Source organism: Stegodyphus dumicola, chromosome 5 (assembly GCF_044657685.1).
Source record: "Stegodyphus dumicola isolate Sdum_Otavi_A_Nest chromosome 5, ASM4465768v1".
Taxonomy (NCBI): domain Eukaryota; kingdom Metazoa; phylum Arthropoda; class Arachnida; order Araneae; family Eresidae; genus Stegodyphus; species Stegodyphus dumicola.
The window spans coordinates 162346323-162368592 of NC_140772.1; the positions used below are offsets into that span (position 1 = coordinate 162346323).

A 22270-nucleotide genomic window follows, 5' to 3' on the forward strand; every position below is an offset into this window, starting at 1 on the left:
GCTATCAACGGTAAACATAAAAGTTCTTAAGACCAAGTAACTACAAGTGATATCATTCTTGCCATAAAACAAATTACATTTCAAAAATTAAAAATATCACATTTAACCTCTTCGTGCCGAATGTCACGTCTACGTGCCAGCAACGAACACACTCACCTCCCAGCCGACACGCAGGCATGCCAGAGCATTTTCCCATTCACTACCGACTGTCACGTATTTGTGCCAGTGTCCTGGAACGTTGTAAAAACTATAATTTCTGCCACAAGATGGCACTGTATGTCCATATGGTTTCAGATACATGTACATTAGACCTTCTACTCGAAATGAGAGAAGCATGACTCACATACACGTGTTTTTGATTATATAAACAAAAGGGGAAATAAATGTTTCCGAATGGCGTGCTTTATGATGTCTCTTTAAATCACACTTTATTCGCACGTGGTAGTTGTTTATTTAAGTAGAGAAGTTTTATTTGCACTAAAACATTGGGTATTTCGGTTTGCAGTTCAGTTTTTAGAAAATAATTAGATCTTGTTAGACGTGAATTCTTTCTGTTTTTACTGTTGCAATGTCGAAGCGTCAAAAATGTTTAACAGAGCATGAAATAGCAGAAATGATGCAAAATATTTCAGATATTGATTCTGAAATTCAGATATTCTGATACTGATTCTGAAAGATTAACTGAAAGACATTTTCCAAAACTTTGTTCAGAAGAGACTGATAAGAAAATTGGAAGACGATGCTTCGTTTGTTCACATTCCTGGAAAAATCCTCCAAAATGGCAAATGAGTTATTATGAGTGCAAGGAATGTAACGTAGGACTGTGTGTAGATCCCTGTTTTCAAATTTTTCACACGAAAAGAGAATTTTAAGTAATATATTTAGTTTTCAGATGTATAATGTTAAAAGTCATCAAATGGTGAGTAATGAAAATAAAATGTGTAAAATATGCATTTAAACAAGAAATAAGGTAATTAAAGTATATAACATAAAAATAAAGCATAAGCCGTTTAAATACTCTATAGAGCATTATTAAACAATGCGTTGATACTTCGGAAATTTCATGGATTTACGCTTAGTAGCAAAAAAGCCCCCAGCCCTGGACAAGACGCTCGCGTAAGACACTGCCGGCCTCCGCGATAAGCGCACGTTTGCGCTATCCGGCTCGAAGGGGTTAAACTTTGTTTTTAAAAACCCATTTATATTTTAACATGGTAAATCATAAAAGGAGTACATAATTTTCATCATAAAGATGTGCTCATATCAATGAAATAAGAGTACTGTAAAATTTTATTATATAATTATCATAATTTAACAAACTGTGCAGTTTAAATAGTAATCTAAGTCTGCTAAAATGTTAAAAGATTTCAAATATACTGATGTATAGTAGTAAACAATTTAAGAAAATTAAAGACTTCAGCAGAAAATTTAAATTTTCAATTAGTTGATCTCCGAACACACTTCCTAGGTTCACAGTTCTAAAATTATTCACTTGATCAACAAACAGTACTTTCCCGTAGCACATTTCTCATTTGAAAAAAATTATGTCTGCCTTTGTCCGGGAGGGGTAAAGATAAGATAGAAATTTTTCAAAGATACTGACAAGATCTGTTTTAGTTTCAAGAATAGCAAAGAAAATTATTTCTGATGCTTGTCACAAAAACTTGAAAAATGCATTAAAAAATACTGATGAAAAGTTAAAATATTTCAAGCATGCATCATGAAAAAACTTCACTTACTTCCAATCACTTTCATATAAACAAGACCATCTGCGACAATTCAGAAAACTGGAAGAATCTCTCAGAGCTAATCTGTAGCTGGGAGAGAAGCTAGTTTCCAGAAAGTGTTAGTATGTTAGAAAAGTTAGGGGAGTGACAAACAAAGTTAAGCAAAAACAGAAACACAAAGACAATTCAAATCTATGTTAAGCATATGACAATCAAAATTAGGTTTTATTCTTTAGAAATGATAGTTCAGAAGCACTTCAGAAATCTCTATTTTCTGTTGTATTATTAATTCCACAGCTGTATTAATTTTTGTAGTTCTACCAGATAATGCAGTGGACGGAAAAGGGTAAAAATACAGGAAATATTTTGAAAAGTAATTAAAATAATTAAGCATCATAAGGCAATTACCGTGACATTGAAGGACTTTTGGGAGGCAAAGCAGAGCTTGTGCTATCTGGAACAAAAAAAAAAAAAAAAAAAAAATCATATAATAATTATTTTAGCCACTTAATGTTTCAAATTAAATAAAACCTGAAATTAATACAGCAACGCATCTCTTAACACTGCGCTATTATCCTGTCTACACATTTGTCACTTTAGGTGATACACAAGTGCATCTGCTGAAAACTTATGCATGAAAGTTAAAAAAGTAACACTTGTTAAAGCAAGCTGAATATGCAATGAAGATTTAATTAAGATTTATTAATTCATTGACTGAAGTTGATATAATAAGGAAAAAGAACTAAAAGAGAATTTAAGAAAATAAATTAAGTGTTGAAAAGCAGGAGGGGGCACACTGACTGACTACTCTCAGCTCAGTTTCAAATGCAATATGTGCGATTTTATGATAATATACAGTTCTGCTATAAGTATTCATATTTACATAAGGTATTCCACACAGCAAAATAAAAGTCTGCATATAAATAAAATAATTACGTCTTTTGATCGTGTACAACTACATAAGACATAAAACATATTTTTTGCTTTAAGCCTTGCATATCTCATTCAATGTGTTCTCCAATAGCAGTCTTACTAAACACATGATGCAAATAAACTCCACATGATTGCAATAACATTAACTTACTAAAGTGCAGTACGCTATCAATTTACAAGGTGGAATTCTTTGAATATCATGACATCTTTCATTTTCTTACTTTATGCTTATCAAAAGCTTATGGAGCTTTTGAAAAATTCTTCATTTATGTATTAGTTTCTGCAGCTACTTCTAAAAATCTACCAAATCACACTCAGTCTGCATCTCTCTGATAGCCGATTGGCAGTATTCTTTGTCTAAAAATGCCATACTCACACAAAGAAGAAAAATCCACTGTATACCCAAAGAAAGGTCTAAAGATTTCAGCCACTGATTATTCGCTATGAAATCTCTAATGTAAATGGCAATCCTTTGTGTCGGTGGTCTCAAACTCAAATTAGGCCAAGAAGAAGGATGGGTTGTTTTAAAATGAATGAGAGTGATATAATGTGTATGAGCAAGATACATGTATTTTGCACCATATACGTATATCCCTAATGTATGGATACCACACCTTTATAATTCAATTTTAGGATTGATGCACATGAGATTTTACTTTCAAAATTTATAATACTTTACATAACATTTAGTTTTAAAATGTCTCAAACATGGTTTAGTATAAAATTTATTTCAATAATATTCAATTCTATTTTTATAGTGTTTTTCTTTATACTAACTTTTTATTTCTTAAATTACTATTCTCTCTTTCTTTCCCTGGCTAAAATTATGACTCTCATTTTTTTGGTTATTCCCTCTTCCCCCCCCCGTTTTCTTTACATGTCTAGTTACTTACAGATCTGTGTAAAAACACAGAAAAAGAAATAATAATGCAAAGGAAAAGAAATTCAGATTAATATTTATTTTCAATCTGAAATCTAAAGGTTGGTACCTGCAAGAAATCTCCATTGGCTGCACTTCAAAATTCAAATGTATTGATAACTAAGTGTTAAAATTTTGAAATTAAAGTGTATTTCAAATTACTCTACTATGTTCATTAACCACTAGATAACTTATTTTTAATTTAAATTAAAAATAAAATTTAATTTAAATTAAAAATAAACAAATTACAAAAGATTTCAGCCACTGATTATTCGCTATGAAAAGTTGGAGTTTAAAGTTGGAAAAATCTTGAGTATGGCAACCATCCTTTTTTCTTTTTTTTTTGTTTATTAAATTTTTCTTTGATACACAAAGAAAAAATACACATTTTTGTATGTAATAATTACAAATTTCTTTATTTCTTGCTACAATTAAGCACTGGATGGCATTTCGATTCTGCTAAAGTTTCTAGCCTTCAAAAAAATTTCTTGAAACTGTCTGCTTCACAGATTGTAGATGCTCACTGGTCATTCATGTTTTTTTCTCAGACATTAATTTTCAACTACAAGAAACACTGTTCACATAAATGTACTCCTGAACAAAGTGATAATTTACACTGCAGAAATTCATAACTGAGGGTATTTACATTTTGATCAGTATGAATAAAATTTAACCATATATGTATCTTTGAATATTGTTACAAATTTTGTACTTATGTAAATAATTTTAATGAAATTATAGTTTTTTTTTAGGGAGGGTTTATAATGTAACATGAAAAGTGAAATCTTGTCAGAAAAGTAGCAGGGGCAAACATCGAGTAAATGGCTACCTCGCCAAATTAAGAACATATCGCTAAGCTGGCAATGATTTTGACGACTAATTGTCGCCGAATTTGGTGAGAAACCGCCAAAAGACGCCAAACTTGGTGATATTTTAGTCCAGTCCCTGCATAACTGTAATAGGTATTGTAATTGGTCTTATATGTAGCTCTAACCATATCCAGCCCTCATATGCTTTCCAGTAATTTCGAGAAGTGGAAGGTACTAGCAATTTCTCGGTGGCTGTGGAAAAACTATACTATAAGAACGAGAAGAGCATTAGTTTTTCTGAGTTGTTTAATTCAGCGTGAGTTTGGAGTGTTGAGATACCTTCATGTCAGCTTCGCTCTTTAGATGCACTGCATTTTGTTTTACGTTCTTAGTAATTTGTAGTGTAACTACTGATTGAACACTTATGATACTGACTGTAAAGAGCTGTGTGAGTATTCTTGTGGAAAATTCTAGAACTGTGAAGTATCAAGCTATCATTGGTTCTATGTGCATTCATTCTATTACAAACCTGTATGCACACAACAATATTATTTGAAATGTACTGTAATTAATTAGTTCCATTTTTAGATTTTGTTATGCATTACTCTTTTAATGGTAATGAAATTAATGTAAAATTGGATTCCAAATTATTAAAATCTCTAAATATGTCTTCAAATTCTTGTAGTAATAATGACATTTTTCTTGCATATTCTTGAGATTTTTCATTTCAAATAATAGAGCAGGATTTAAGATGTAAAAAATTCAATAAACATTTTGATTGCTGTTGTGTTCTCCCAAACTGCAATTTAGCTTTAAGAGCTTTAATACATACATATCAGCATTAAGTTTATTCTTTATCAGCTTTAATACAAACATACATGTCAATGTTAGGTTTATTCCTTAGTTTTAGTTCTTTACTGAAAATATTTAAATGGCTGGCTAAGTAAATAAGAAATACTCTATTATTCATGTATCATTATGTAGCTCTTCAATCATTTAAAATTTATAAATTTATTTTTTGTGTGTATCATGAAAATTTCAATTTCATTCATAAGTCAAGGTCCATTTTAATACATTCTAAACTTTACCGCCTCTCCTCATAATATTAATTATTTCTCTATATTCACTTTCAGTTTTTTTGAAATAATGCAACAAATTCTTAATGACTCAGAGCTTATCCACAGATAAAGTTTACTGTTTTATAACATTATATATCTGAAAGTTTTGGCATCAAGTGCTTTGTGAGGAATAATGCAATGTAAGAGCAAAAATTATTTTGAAAATTTTCTTTTATTTTTTAATCTTTCTTCTATTTTGTAATTTTACTGCTTCCCCCCTTTTTTCAATTACTAACCATAGCAGTTGCACTATCAATAGCAAATCATACAATTTTATCCCAATTTTATTTATATTTATCTGTTTATAGTTTTTATTTCAGAAAAAATATTCTGTGTATCAGTTTTTTATTTCAGAATTATTTCCATTCATATTTATTACTTGAAATTCAGCACCACCATCTTGTTCTAAACGGTGAGTTGCACTATAGCTATGCCTGTATGCTCATCAACAGCCATTAGGATTGCTGCAAAATCTATACTTTTTTCATCTAACAGATATAAATTACTTGTGATTTCATTAATACATTCCCCTACTGTATTGGTTGACAAACTAATATTTTTAAATAATTGTTGTTTGTCAGAATAAAGAAACTCAGCAGACATTATCAAATAATCTGAGGAACACAATCAGAAAATGGTATTAATCGTTTTGCAATGATGTGCGCGAGAGCAAAATCTGCATGAATTGCACTAGATTTATTTGCTGTGTCAGAAACTGTAACTTTTCTTCTCTCAGTTTCTTATCCAGGATATCAAGCTTTGATTTATCAGTTTCGTAATGCTGACATAAATTGTATTCTTTTGGCCTGATATTCCCTTATTAGATATAAAACATAACAATTTTAAAGCACACAACATTATAAAAATACTCTTTTTTCTCATTTATTTTGAAAAGATGTCTTCGTCCTCTTTTTACCCTTTATCAAAAACCTTGCCTGCAGTTTAAGCTTTTAACTAAGATCTTTTCAAATTTTAATTCAGTCTGATGACTTTTCATATCAAAACAAAACTCAAGAGTTATGCAAAACTCGTCTAACTTCCTTTATGCATTAAAGGTTCTTTATCTTCTTCACTATCTTTGTTTCCACCATTGGCTTTTGTTAGAGATTGTGACAGTTTGATTGTAACTGAACTTTTACTACGTTCCAACTATTCATTCAATTGCATTATTTTATGTACCTAAACATTGGATTTATATTAATTATAAAAAAAATGCCACCAACATTAAAAACGATGACATTTATGTTTGTTATCTAGTCTTGCTGATAAAGGGAAATGACTATTTGGATTGTTTTCCCTTATCCACCTTTCTAAAAGTTTGATTAATAATTGAGGTTTTCATTAATTTTTTAAACTATTATTATACATTAAATCAAGTATTTGAAGAAAATTTTTTACTACTCTGTTGTTCAGAAACTTTAAATATATTTAAATGCTGCAGAAGATGCATGGTGAAAAAGATGAATGATGATGATGGATGCATTTTTACTCAGATATAATTTCGTTGAATAAAGAACACATCAAAGCAATATTAGTGCAGATATACAATTACAGAAATATAAAGATGCATGCAATATTTCCATGATTACAAGTACACATATTTATGTAATAATTGCCAATAGAGATTGTATATTACAGGTTAGTACAACAAAAGTAGGCATAAGAAAATCTAGCATTACGGTACTGATGTTAGACCAAAACACTGATGAAGTTTCTTTAATTCTCAACAAAAGAGTATAGTATTGCCTTATTATTACAAGTTAATTAAATGCTTCAATTTTATTACAATTAAAGATAAAAGAACTCAGCTTCATTTAGTTGTTATGTAATTATTTGCCTCAGCTACATTATGTAAGAATCATATGATTAAAACTTAAATTGATATTTTTCAGAAGAAATTGTTATAATTATATAAGTTCTCCCTTCTGTTTTAAAATAAGTTCTTATAACTCTATTAATACATAAATATACACATATCTAATGAGAACTGTAGTTATATGTTTTGAGGAAATGTAATATTATTTAATATAAATAGAAGATAAATCATAGTCATTGTATCTGAAATTAGATGAAGAGCCAATTATGAAACTTTTATTGTTTAATGCATTGTTAATAGTTATGAATAGCTCAAATCTTCATGGGAAAATCTTCATGGGAAAATCTTCATCTGAAAGATTTTAAAACACAATGTATCAGAGGAAAAATCAATACAAGAACAAAACAACAGTATTTATGATTATCGAATTATATGCGTAACTTAAAAAGAAACTGACAGGTAGAATACTTAGTTGAGAATGAACTCTTAATGTTATTTTTCAGAATACAAATTCATTTAGGTATAGTATTACAGTACTTTCCTCTGGATCTATAATCTGCACTACTAGATTACAAATGCATACTCAGTAAAATAAATTAACACCTTAATTTACCTTGATTTTGATATGGTGTTCCAGGTGGGACAGGAAAGGCTGGTGTTACTGGCCTGTCCATTCTAGACGGACTGCTAGGAGGGCTGGAACCAATGACTGAAGGCGACCAGGAAGCAACATCACTAACGTAAGTTGTCTGAAAACAGTAATATATTCAGTTTTAATTATAAGTTTATAATTAAAAACAAACAATATTTCAGATAACTAAGAAATACATTTATATATTTTAACCAGTTTCACGCATTCGATTATGAAACTTTTAGTTCTCCAACACATGTTTCTTGTAAATAAATACAATTTGAATATATGTTATTTTCCAGAAAATTTAAAGGAAAAAAAAAAAAAAAAAAACTATGTTACCCTTCTTTTTTTTAAATTTTATTCATGAATTTAAGACATTTTAGATTTTACAATATTTACATAATTCATAAAAATTTAGCAAACTAAATTTTGTAATAATAATAATAAAGGCGATGCACTGTGTCTATGGATCAAACTAAATTTTGTAATAATAATAATAAAGGCGATGCACTGTGTCTATGGATGATCACAACCTCACTTCTCATTGTTTTATTAGTATTTTAATTAAAAATCGAATCTATCTATTTATTAAGGTACTACGTACATTGAGCAATATTATTTATTGGACATCATCAATAATTGATAAATATGTAAGAATGTGACAGATAATACATAAAAGTCAACTACATTATTCGAAAGAAATCTAAAGTAGCTCACTAAATGCAATTAATGTAACATGTTTCATCTCTTATTAAACCAGTTAAGTTATACATACAAAATAATAATGAAAATTCAATTCCAGTGAAATAGCAAAAGAAGAATAAAAACAAACAAAGTAGTGAATAAACCACTGCAACTAATGATAAGCAAACATAACATTATTTTAAAAAATTAAAGGATCATAAAAAAAAGAGATATTTTTTACATTTCTTATGATATCTTCATCAGGTGTTAATGCCTGAGAAATGTAAAAACCTTAGTTAGTCTGTTTCTGAGTTAATTCATGAGCAATTAAAACTTAGTGAGGTCTAATAATTTAAAATTATTTGGATAAAAACTTAAATTGTTCATTAGTCAGCCAGCTCTAATAGGCTATGAGTGTGAAAAATAAAACTTAGCTAAATACTTTCTGAAGTACAGAAAAACAAAAGAAACAGTTAAATTTCTAAAAATATACATAAAGCACTAACCATGCCAAACTTGAAAAATAAAAATCACAGAAAGCAAGTACTAGTAGCTGAAGCTTTTTTGTGATATATGAATGCAGTTTGAAGTATAATTTATTAAAAATAACAAAAGTTTGCAACAACAATCAGAAGGTAAAATCTAAAAATGATGATAAATTGTATAGGTAATAAGCTGAATAATACTATCTCTTAAGCAAATGTTGAAATGTTCTCCATTTGCTAAACCACCAAAATCCTCATTTAAAGGACAAATTTAAAACAAGAATACGTCAGACATACTGTACAAGTTAAAAGAAGTAAAACTTTTAAGCAAATCATGAAATTAGAAATGTTATAAGCTCATTGATTTTGAAAAAACTAAGAAAAATTAGTAGTGTTTTATCACAACAGAATTAAAATGTAACAAGGTTAAGCAAATTAAAGAATTTTTTTAAAAATTATTAAAAGAAGTAACACAAATTTAGAAACAAGCGTTAACTACTATATATAAGTTTTATACACTATTTTTTTCCCATTTTTATTCTTCTGTTGATTTTCAATGGAATGCAAATTTAAGTTTTTACATTTCTACTAAATTACAGAAGCTTTCAGTCATATACAGCTTAGTTGCCAGTTTTTTTAAGACCTTATTACCTATCAGTTACCAATTTCTTTTCTGTTTACACACATATAATGGAATGATGTGGAGAATAGCTGTAATAGATTGGCAATGATTCTTTACATTGTTTTGACTTGCAGAGGCTTTGCTGCACAGTTAGAAGGATGACACAAAATGATGATGATGCCATAATTTTCACACACAATTTTATTACTTAATAACTAATTCTTATGACACATAATATTGTTCCATACATATCGTCATTATGGATATGCTATGCACTCCGAAATTTTATATGGATTATATTTTTTAGGTCACTAGCTAGCAGAGGCTAAGTGACACGTCTAAGTGGCAGCAAGCAAAGTACAAAAGAAGTGTACAACAGCAAAGCACTAAATATATAGTAATATTTAATCTGACTGGCTACAAGCTATCACACTGCATCTTCATTACATAAGACATATGGATTAATTTTCAGATGATACACTTTAGACTTCATCTTAGTGTTTTTATGACAGGAAGGGCACATAACTAAATTAAAAACAAGAAATAAAAGGATTAATGATAAAATTAGTAGTTTACTTTATATATATGATAAAAACAAACTTCAAAGTAATGATGAGCAGAATTTTTGATGGCGTAGAAGTGTTGATCCATAATGAATAGGAAATTGAAGGCGAAGCCAGATTAAATCTTCATTTTTTATTTTAGCATCATGTTGCGACCACAATTAAGTATGCACAAAGGTTACATTTTTGACAAATTTGCAGTAAAAAAGAAGGAGCAGACAGACTGCAGTTCAGATAGGCCAAAGCGCAAAACAATTGCGTTATGCTCAGGCTGAAATCTTAATTCAGACTGAATTAGTTTTGGTTCTCAATGCATTTTGATTGGATAGTTAATATTGCTATAAAATTACTATTGGCTGCTTGAGTTTTAGTTCCATTTACATTACCAGAATTATGTAAGAGTCATATGACATGGATTAATCTAGATATGACACAGTGCAAACAGAGGTTACTATTTTTAGAACAGAAAAATTTTAGAACAGAAAAGAAAACTAATTTATGCTGCTAATTTAATCTTTTACATATTCTTTATTTTTCTTACATATGTATAGATACATTCCTGCTCAAAAAGTAAGTAACAAAGGCAAAAATGAAATAAAAGATATGTGTGCTACTGATCCAAGATGTTGGTGTGGCATTGCTAGACTACATAATAAAAAATAAAGGAAAGGACACACAAAAACATATGTATTAGGCCCATCACATCGTAAAAGACGAAATGGATCAGAAGAATGTGAAAGGGAAACAGGTATGATACCCTCTAGCTGAAATGCATGCTTGATAGTGGCGAGACAAGCTGTCAATAGTGTCATTGATGGCTTGTTCTGGCAGTAGCGCCCATTCCTGTAATAATGCATGTTGGAGCTCATGGAGAGTGCCTATCGGCACACTGCAACCTGCTTTCCATCATCCCAACATGTCCGAAACATGCTCTATTAAATTGAGTTCCGGTGGTTTAACAAGCTATAGCAGATGTGAAATGGTTTCACTCTCACTAGATCACTCCATACCAATTATCCTCTACGCATCTGAGTGTTATCGTCCAAAAATATCCCATCAGTACCCACTGAAACAATAAAAGGACGCACAAATGGTTGTAGAATTTTGTTGCAATATCGGATGGCTGTGATTAGAAAGTCCAGAAATCACTTAGAGGTTGGTGTGGCTGTTTGCTGTTATCCCAGCCCATACTAGTAAGCCCATACTCTGTAATTATCTCTTTGGATGATGTTTGATGCTCAATAGTGTGTCTATGGCTCTCACCATATCACTGCCCTTCAAAAATCGTTCTGGATGCTAAATCGAAGACTCATCCGTAAAGTGTATATGGTCTCACTGGCTCTGGTGGTCCAAATGCGATGTTCGAGGGCCCAATTCAACTGCACTCTGATATACGATGTACACAAAAGAATACAAACCACAGGTAATCAGGCATACAATCCACCTTCATACATGTGGACACGGCATAGTTTTGCGAGATATGGGCCTTCCTACTGTAGGAGAAAAATGCGACAACCAGCTATCACACTGTTAGTGATTTAGAGCATCTTGCATATAGCAACAGGAAGAGATTACTTGCTGTTGTGGTAATCTTTCGGCATCCAGACCCACATATTCCACAGAAGTTTTGATGCTTTTGATAACAATGCCATAGTCTACTGATTATAATATTATGCAAATTCAGCTCTCTCTTGCAACAGCTTGTCTTGCACCAGCTTGAATCATTCCAATAGCTATACAGTGAATTTTACTGTGTATATGCTGTCTCTGGGTCATGCTTTCTGTTTTGGCTATCTTGAATTGCATGCAGTTATTGCTGCTTGTGAACTGACACATAGGTCTGTCATGCCCCTTTTTAAGGCGTTGTGGTTGACTGCAGGATGTCTTTGGGTCATGCTTTTCGCTTTGGCTATTTTGAATTGCATGCAATTATCACTGCTTGTGAACTGACACAAACCAGTTCCAGTTCCAATGTTAAGCCACGAGTAGCTTGCAGATTTGCTCACTTTGTTCCGGCTGTCATCACATAAGGTGCTACTAGGAGCGACGCAGTGGGTTGAATGCTCAGGGTGGGTCCAGAGGACAAACTAGGGGGTGGAAGGGGCATGACCAATAGTCATGTGTAATGCGGCAAGGCATCGGGTTGGCTGTCCAAAACTAAGTATCTAAAATAAACTGACACATAGGTCTGGCAGGGCCCTTTTTAAGGCATTGTGGTTGTGACTACAGGATTGCATTTTATGCTAATTTTGGTTGTCTATTTGCTTTTGGCAATGCAACTTCTTAGCATTTGCTGTATATTTTTGAGTACTAATGTATGTATATATATAAGAGGAATAACTGTCACTGGTCACTGATCATACCATCATATGTACGGCAAAAGAAAAACTAGACATTCAATTAAATCTAAGTACCTTATAACAAGTTTGGTTAAGCTTCTCTTGGCTGATATTTTAGATTGACAAATGACATATAAAGTGTCAACAGTTTGGCTACATTTACATCTATGAAATAATAACTTATCTCTTCTATTTCTATATTAATTTAACAAAATCCACATTAATTTAATTAGTAATTTCCATATTAATTCCACATTAATAAAATAATGAGGATTATACAGAAAATACTTCCAGTAATTTCATTTTGAATCTCATAAATATACTACCTTATTGGGTGTTGACTGTGAATATAATAATGGTGAACTGCGGGCTTCATGTGGGCTATTTGCAGAGCTCTGTGAAGATACTGACATGGCTTGAAGGGACTGCTCAAGTTTATCAAGCTTCACACTTCCTACAGAGCATCAAATAAAAATATAGTAACAACATAATAAAATTCTCGATGATAATAATAATAATAAAGCCTTTTTTTATATTTACTATTATTAAAAATTTTGAATATTCAAAAAATTTTCCCAATTCCCTGTTCTTAATTCTGGAAGAAGTAAAAGGAATTATTGAAATTCCATCAAATTCTTTTATATTTAGTTTAAATTAGCTATTAATTATTTATGAAAGAAAAATCTGATCACCAAATACTCTTCAAATCCTATTTGCTTAAAAAATAAATAATGGCATTATCACATTTTTTACACTTATTTTCTCAATCTCATGTTACATGTGCAAACATTTATATTTTAATCTTCCATTAAGTGGATTGAAAATAATTTCAAAACTTGGAAAGACAAAGAGTTTGTATAAAATATTTTAGTACAATAAATATATTTCATGTAATGCTGTAAATCTCCATGTCCAATATAGTATGGCACCCACAAACAACCTCATAAATCATGGGTTACAAAACCCGAATTGGCTAACACCTTAGACATTAGTAATGAATGACTTTTATGCCTGCTTTTAGATGATGCCCAACCCTAAATTTTTCATTGATTGTACACTACTAATAAAATTGAAGCACAGCATACCTCTCTTTCTCCATCATCAACATTTTCAAAAGATTGTTTATCTAAAGATTTTATCTTATTCAGCAAACAAATAAATGCCCATGTTTTATTTAAGGATTTTAAATTAAATCCAGCAGTAGGGTTGTTGGTTTTACTATGCTCTGCACCATCCCACAGGAACTTATTCATCCGCTAAAAATTGTTGATTTTTAAAACAGCATGATATAACAGATTTTACAGACTAATGAGAGTTAGAAAGATTATTTACTTCATTGGAGATGATCCCTATTGAATAAATTATGATCTTAATGCCTTCCATAGAACTAGAAGTATTACACCTAGATATGTAATTTGTCCAGCCCTTAATAGAATGCAATGGTGGGCCACTTGTTTGGTGCCTCTACATTTAAGAGACCATTGCTTCTGGCCTTAGTACTGGCCAATGCCCAGAAATGGCTACAGCCCACCATTGGGCTGGGGGGCAATAACTATACTACACAGTAATGAAAAAAATTATATTCACATTAATTTCAATTTATCTGAATGAAATATTAATTACATTAACATAACTCCACAGGTAGCTTTTTACATGCTTAATCTATACATTCAGCTAAATTTTACTGATTGAATACTAAATTTTACTGATTACTCTCAAATGAAATACAAGCTTATGAACAGAAATCATTATTACTAACTAAATATTTTATTAACAACTAAAAGTGATTTTTGACTCTTGTCTAAGATATTTTCAACTAATACTGAAACACAACAACTTAATAAATTACATTAGTCACTATTACATTACTCACTATTCAAAAATTAATTCATGCAAAATTACATTCTCACTATTCAAAAATTAATTCATGCAAAATTACATTCTCACTATTCAAAAATTAATTCATGCAAAATTACATTACTCACTATTCGTACTTTGCATGAATGTATTATCTAAGTGCTACTCACTTAAAATTTGTATGAATAAATATCACAGAATACTGAAAATTTCCAGTACCTTGATCAGGGGTTTCATTAATTTTACTGCCAGGAGTACCAAGCAAACTCAACAAGCCTGGGTCAGTCGATTCCGATTTTGGCGGAGAGATATTCCCATAAATTGTAGAGGATGCAATTACATTATGTGGTGAAGTTTGATTATTTGCAATCTGTTCTTTAGCCAATTGATGTGCTTTTTTTGTTGAAACAAATGGCCTTTCACGATCATATGAAGTATCAGATTTTTGCCTCGTAAGAGTTTTGCTTTGGGTTTGAAACTGAGGGTACCTGAAATCAAATTCAAAATAAAAACAGTACTTTACAGGAAAAGTTAAGCTAAAAATAAAATGAAGTCATCAAGTTGCAGGTTATATATATATATAAGTACATTTAAGTGGACTGGCAGTACTAGAACTAACATGATGAATATGTAGATAATGTGTTCAACATACAGCACATAATGCCATACTGTAAAGGATTTTGAGTTTTTATAAAGTTTCTAGCATAAGGTACATTATACAGCAGGTAATGCCATACTGTAAAGAATTTTGAGTTTTTATAAAGTTTTTAGCCTAAGGTACATTAGGCTTACAATAAATCTTATGAAAGATATATGGGAATTCATGCCCACCAATGAGTAGCTAAGGTTGCTGAATACTGGAAATTTGACCCAGATATGAATATGGTTGGACAAATGATTGCTTTGATATTTTTCTGCTTTTTTCCATATGCAATATAATAAACATATAATCCTTATGTGCTTTATCATATTTAATTAACAAATAATCCTTGTGTGCTTTGTCATATTTAATTAAACAAACATATGTTACCACAATTCACTTAAACAAAATAAACTAATAAAATGAAAATAACAGATAGTATTTTTAAGGCAATTTTATTGTCTATGACATATTTAAGATCTGTAATTTTGCCCCATTTAAATTTAATTATTGATATCTACACGTATGCATACGGTCTGTTTCAGTACATATGCACAATTTTGATAATTTTACTAACAACTTTATAAAATCAAGTAATAGTTTTACTTCTCAAATCTAAAGGAAACATCAAGTTTTAAGCACTTACCTGTAACGTGTCACATCTTTACTGCTGCTTCTTTGTGGAAGCAGTGGTGAAGAAGGAGCACTAGTATTTCTATACACTGAAGGTTTAACTGGGGCAGTAGAGGTTGCTGATCCATGCCCATTATATGTATTAACATGTAGAGGCAATGTATAACTGAGACCCTAAATTACATAAAATATGTTGATAAGATAAAAACACATAAGATGGAACATAAAAATATATAGCATATTACTAAGTAGGTTATTGCCATATTTTCATAAGTCACATGTGCCTATAATCCACATTCTTAATTTTTACCTCTAATTTTGAAAAAAAAAATTCTTGAGGATAAGCTGTGGATAGCCTGTCTATTATCTACAATATTATTTTTTAGATGAAACAGCAGCTAAAATGAAAACAGTACTTATCAAAAATTCTTATTATTTTCAAAAGATACAGGAAGATGTTTCTGTGTTTAGTACCTCTTATTCACTGTCACTGTCAGTAACTAGAGTAGATGCCTGCCACATCTCTATCACTATTGTGGGTACCGGTATTCCACAGCATGTCAACCTTAGAATCGTCTAGAGCACTGAATACTCCACACTTCAAACCTTTAACCTTTTCTTTTATTGTTCCAGCTCAACACTTTCCAAGATCGCCAGAATCATTCACCACACTGTATACTTATTTGATTCTTCCTTTTCGTGGAAAATCATGGTTTCCTGTACACATCCAATTATTACAAAGACTCTAGAATGAAGTTTTAAAGGAGCAATTCCAGGGGCTGGAGCATGGAAGTTAGGTTTCCAGAAACCACAGCTACAGCAGCTTTTAAACTCATTTATTTTCTCCTTCACTCGAGAAGTTTAGTGACTTCGAAAGCTGTCCCAAACTAGCAAGCTTTTATATTTCAGCAAACTATCAGATCTTCTACTCCAAACTGCATTTTTTTTTAGCCCACCCACAGTGCACTGCTCTTCTCACCATCTGCAGTCTTAATCCTTACTGCATATGAGCCTCTTGGTGCAGCTATACTAAACATAGGTATGCCTCAGTAAATGCGTGTTTGATTCACATTAACAATTTCAGACAAGATATAACCATTAGCTTGTCGCCTGTGAATAATGTACCTCCAAAATTTCATTGTCAAAGTCTGCTGGAAGATATTGTGCAACTCTTGTCCTATGATGCAGTGACAAACCATTTCTTTGCATAGATTGTTGTGCACAATATCTGCACTTGCCCGAATTCATGGCTTATCTCCATCTGATCAGCTTCTTCATAAGCTTGAATATCATATCAACAGTTACACTATAACTAGAACTTTTTTTCTTAGTTACATATGATAAAGCATTATCTTACTGTGGATAGGAACTTAGCTGCTTTTCAATGAAACATCTCTTGCTGCTTGCTCCTTGAAGTTCATTCTTCTGCTTTTTCCACTGTCGCCTGTTAAATTCATCTACATTAAAATTATATGCTGCAGTTTAGCTCCCGTTTTCTTCAGATTCAGTTAATACATCAGTGGCCTAGCTAGGGTGGGGCGAGGGGAGACATCTGTCCCCAGGCGCAGCATTCAAGGGTCGCCAAATTGATGTTATGAAATTTTAGAATGAAATGTTTTTCATTCTTGGCACAGAGAAAGGGGCGCAAAATCTTCAGCTGTCCTCGGGCGCTGAAAACCCTAGCTACGCCTCTGAAATACATTTTTAGTTTAAAATGTGTGTTGTAGCTAAATAATTTGCCTGGCATTTTCCTTTGAACAATCTGCAACCATAACTAGTACAATTATATGTATCATTCACACAACAACAATGAAGTTTATACTAAACAGTTAAGTACATGCTGCTGTACTGCGACATATTTGTATGAACCTATTTCTCCTTATTGACTAAATTTTCCGATTGTAATGCCCAATGAATGATTGAGGGTTCTTTTCATCCGTTTTTTGGTGTCAAACATCAAATAAACTTGTACCTCTTTTTCAAGGTTTTTATTCAGAGTATTACAACACGCTATAGCCTTCATATATATTTCGCAAATCTGTTGTAAAGTTTTTTTGGGGGGGCTTGTTTGTTTTTAATTTTAAAACCAATTAATTTATTCCAAGTGATCCGTTTTGCTGTTTTTCCCTGCATTTCGCTGGCATCCTCGCTCTCCACCTCAGGGTGCCAGTGCCTCACACTGATATACATTTCAAACTTATTCTTCCATAACACAGAGGGCATTAATATATTTCATCCATTGCATGAAAAGTACAAGCAGGCTTTGAGAATCTGAATTGTTTTCCTGAAAGATTGACTTTTATTGATACACTTAAAGGTTAATCTTTTAGGAAAACAATTTGATGAACAACTGGTGATTATTCGAAAAGTCATTTCATTATGAAAAATGTGCAAAATTCAATGGAAAATATCATGGAATTAAAAAAGATTTTGTAGCCTAAGACTTCTACCAAATATTTCACTACTGAGGTTCTTATATTTGAGGTTACCAGATAGGAAATGTAATATAGGTATAAATAAAATTACATAATATAATTATAAATCAGTCAGGTTCAGACAATATTGTTACCTAAGGATAAAATTTCTTATGGATTGTTTGTTACATTATATTCTACATACGGCAATTTTCATCTTTAATTAAGTTTGTCTTCTGTAACACTTACTTAAATTTAAAAAAGAATCTTTTGGTGACGGTTAGGGAGTACCAGTAATAAAAGATAGCAATATCATATTACTGTTACGTTTAACTTCCCCAGTAAAACATAGCCCTTTTTAAAGGTCATTCAAAGTTATTATTTTGAGTTTAGAGTAAAGCTTAGTTTAGTATGTAGCCATAACTAAATTATACTAAAGGTGAAAAACGGTATTTATGTAACGTAACCATCTGAGTACTCAAATTTGCTTATAAGTACATGCCAAATCCTGGCAACCATGTTGTAACAGCTCTTTCCTTTTAGCAAGCAACATTTCCATTCTCTTACATGTTCTTTTTCTTGTATTTGAACAGCTTTTATACAAAAACCGTGAATTTTTTGGTGTCAATCTCAGTTTTAAAATATATGCTTGTGGGATTAGCCTGCAGTGGAAGAAATTGCTCAGTAATTCCTGCAAGAATACAGTATTTTGCCATAAAACTAACTTAAAGAGAGCAATTGCTTTTAATTCTTTCATACAGTGATAGTCAAGAATTATCCACCAGAATGAAAGAGACAAAAATTTGCTTATAAGTAAGCTTATTGACTGTTTTCAGCATATATATGATTATAATTCCATATAAGGACATATATACATAATACCTATAATTAAAATGTAAAATATGTATGTATGTAATAAATTTTTTTTTGCAATTATATGACATAGTTTACTTTCTTATGTAAAAAGTCTTCCAATTGAGCCAAGGTGGTTGTGCTTATATGAAAGTACCTGAAAACAATCAGGGAAAAAAATATTAAAGTTGAAAATTTATTTGATTTAATGGGAATTTTTACTTCTCTTATATTTGATGTTTTCAAACAAAACTGATATTTGCAGATATTGAGAAAATAATAAAATTTGTAGAAATTCACACTGAGAAATATTACACTGATTACGATAAATTTACAGCAATGCGTGTATTTTTTTATGTAATTATAGAAACTCTTTGTCCACGAAATGTATGTTTCAGAAATGAGGAGGAGGGAAAAACATTACTCAGTATTACTTTTTAAAAGTTAAAGAATCATATACAACACTTTTAAGCACTATGATCTGTATCCTCCTCCTCCTCCCAAAAATGTTCATATTCAGCTAGACTTTTACAAATAGAAACCATACAGAGCAGGGGAAAAGTTAACAGTAATAAAAAATTCTGCTTAGCGTGAGAAATTAACATCACTTTTGAATTCTACATTTTGAAAGTTTCATTTATCAAAATTTTCATCTCATGAAAATATGAGTAATCACTTTTTCTACAGTTCAATTCAAATGAGTATTTTCCAAACGTGAAATTATAATCAAAAATTTTTATGATATTTATGATATATGTTTTTATGATATATAGTTTAATATAGTGTAGCATGTATTTAAGATTATGATACCAGATGCTTAACAGAAACAAAAAAAATTTCTAAGTGTTTTTAAATTGAACCATACAACAGAAATTCACACTCCTGTTGAGAATACAAATTATACTTATAAATATTTTTAAGCCTCACTACTATTTAGTTCATTAAAATTATTCCCATTATCAGTAGTTTAACTACAAATACTATACGTATATTTTTTCTTGTTATAGTCTTCCCTTCCCCAAGAAATATTTCATTTCCTAAATAATTACAAGGTATCTGATGCTAGCAAGAATAGTAATTTTATATTCCTAAAAACTTCAGACATTTATTAAATATATGTCATGCAAGCTGATAGGTTATCTGCTTTAATTTTGTGGTTTAAGTCCACATTTTATACGAAACACTTGCACGATGAACATTATATTTTCAAAATACATTTCTAGAATACCTTGGGAGGTGATGTCTCCCTTGAAGAAGAAGAAAAGTCTAGTCCAAGACTAACATCATCAACAGAATCTCCATTAGTTAATGTTTTCTTCTGAGTTTGTCGGAGCTCTTCCAATAATAACTGCTCTTTGTGATGTCTTTCTTCCCATCCTCTACCTTCTCTACGAGCTTTCAACTTATCTTGCTGTCTTTGAAGCCAGGAGCCAGAATTATAGTCTCCTTTATACCTGAAGAAATTAAATATCACAAAAATTCAATGAAATATTAAAAGAGCTGATCATTTATATCAGAAGAAAACTAATAACAAAAATTATTACATTAAATATTATTCAGCTGATTAAAAATTATAAAATAAACACTGTCAAATAATTTTATGATTCTGTCTCTCAAATTCCCCATAAACTCAATAAATACAAATGCTCACATTTACAGTTTAGAACACCAAATATTGTTAATTAAAGGAAAAAGTTTCTTTTTACCCCTTTTTTAACATGATTACATGACGAAAAAACAATACTGTATATGTTTTTACAGAAATTATATTATCATTGACATACATTTGCATTAATAATTTCCATCAGTTTAATGTATATGCAAAAAACTGAAGCATGTACATAAATATACGTACATAAAGTAAGAAACACACAAAAATAAAAAAATACATTTAAAAAAAAGTTGACATATCGCACAAGTAGTTTTTAAAAAATTAACTCTCAAAATTTTAGCTCCTCAGTGTTATTTGGTATATATTTTATTAATGTGTCTTTTTATTATTATTAAACTTACTTGAATCCTTTTTTCACAGTTCGAATTTTAGTTCAATCCAAATAAAATTCATGTTTGAATTATAACCTACAAAAGTTTTACCATTACCTTAAAGTAAACGTGTTTCCAAGCATACCTGCAAAAAGCTGAAGATTTTTGGTTAAAAACTTCTTAAGATATATGTGAATTTACATGCTGGTGAATTTGAAATGTGGCATCTTTGATTTCAGCAATAATGACACCAAATTTGGTTTACGGATCTAAAAAATAACAACTATGATTAAAGAATATAAACAAAATGATTTGAAAAGATTTTCAAAGCACCTTTTCTTCCATTCGTGCACAATGAGAGGAAAAGAAAAATAGGTTACCATAAATTCAGAATTTCGTCATTATTCTTGACATAAACTGAAAAAAGTCCGCCAAGATAAATTTCGGAATTTCTCGATAAGTTAATCATTAAATTTTACAAAACTTAATAACCTAGAATTACTTTACAAAACTTAGGCATAATTTGACTCAGTCGAAATATGGAAAAAAATCAGTATGTGATATCTGAAAAACCGTGATTTTGTTTAAAAATTCTATGTTTCACGTGATTTCATATTAGAACAATGTTATATATAAATATAATATATATACAGGGTGTTTCATAGATCATGGAACAAACGTGGAGGGGTGGTGGAGCATACTAAAACATGCATTTTTTGTATAGGAATGTAGGGTCTAAAGTGACGGGTTAAGGAAGGAATGCAAAAAAAAATGACACGAGAGGAAAATGCGTTTATGTACAAAATCAATGCAATGTGCTTCTTTGCAGCAATACAGTATTCACAATAAATGTTCAAAAAAGGGAACACTAACAGTAATAGGAACTACAGCTGTGACTGGGTGGCAATGCAGCAGTAGAGGGCGGTAGTGAGCCGGACAAATCACGATCCGATGCTTCAGAGGATCATTCACAACTCTGATGTCGAGCATGATGGGTGAGTTTATGCACAGGGAAAAAGCTGATATGCATCTCATGTATGGTGCTGCTAATGGGAACGGCAGAGCAGCGCTACGGTTGTACCAGGAACGGTTTCCAACCAGGCATATGCCGAAGCACACAATGTTCGAGCGGTTGCATCGGTCTCTGCGTGAAAAACGGGTCATTTGAAGCCACCTCTGACACCAGGAGTGAAAGAAATGCACGACACCTTGCATTGAAGAATCTATCTTGAACATTGTGCA

At 31.1% G+C, this 22270-nt stretch overlaps 1 protein-coding gene across 8 annotated transcripts in view; it reads right to left on the reverse strand.

The window, feature by feature from the left end:
* Window positions 1-22270, reverse strand: part of by (focal adhesion protein tensin) — a 699237-nt gene that overhangs the window by 30763 nt on the left and 646204 nt on the right. For 7 of the 8 annotated variants that reach the window (XM_085817318.1, XM_085817317.1, XM_085817321.1 and 4 more), the window contains 7 exons: window positions 20274-20499; window positions 15793-15953; window positions 14726-14994; window positions 12976-13103; window positions 7936-8071; window positions 2136-2181; window positions 1740-1829 (listed from right to left, as the gene is read on the reverse strand). In XM_085817318.1, the coding sequence (XP_085673444.1) occupies window positions 1740-1829; window positions 2136-2181; window positions 7936-8071; window positions 12976-13103; window positions 14726-14994; window positions 15793-15953; window positions 20274-20499 (1056 nt within the window). The remainder of the gene's footprint in view (window positions 1-1739; window positions 1830-2135; window positions 2182-7935; window positions 8072-12975; window positions 13104-14725; window positions 14995-15792; window positions 15954-20273; window positions 20500-22270) is intronic. The other variant, XM_085817320.1, reaches the window with a different exon arrangement.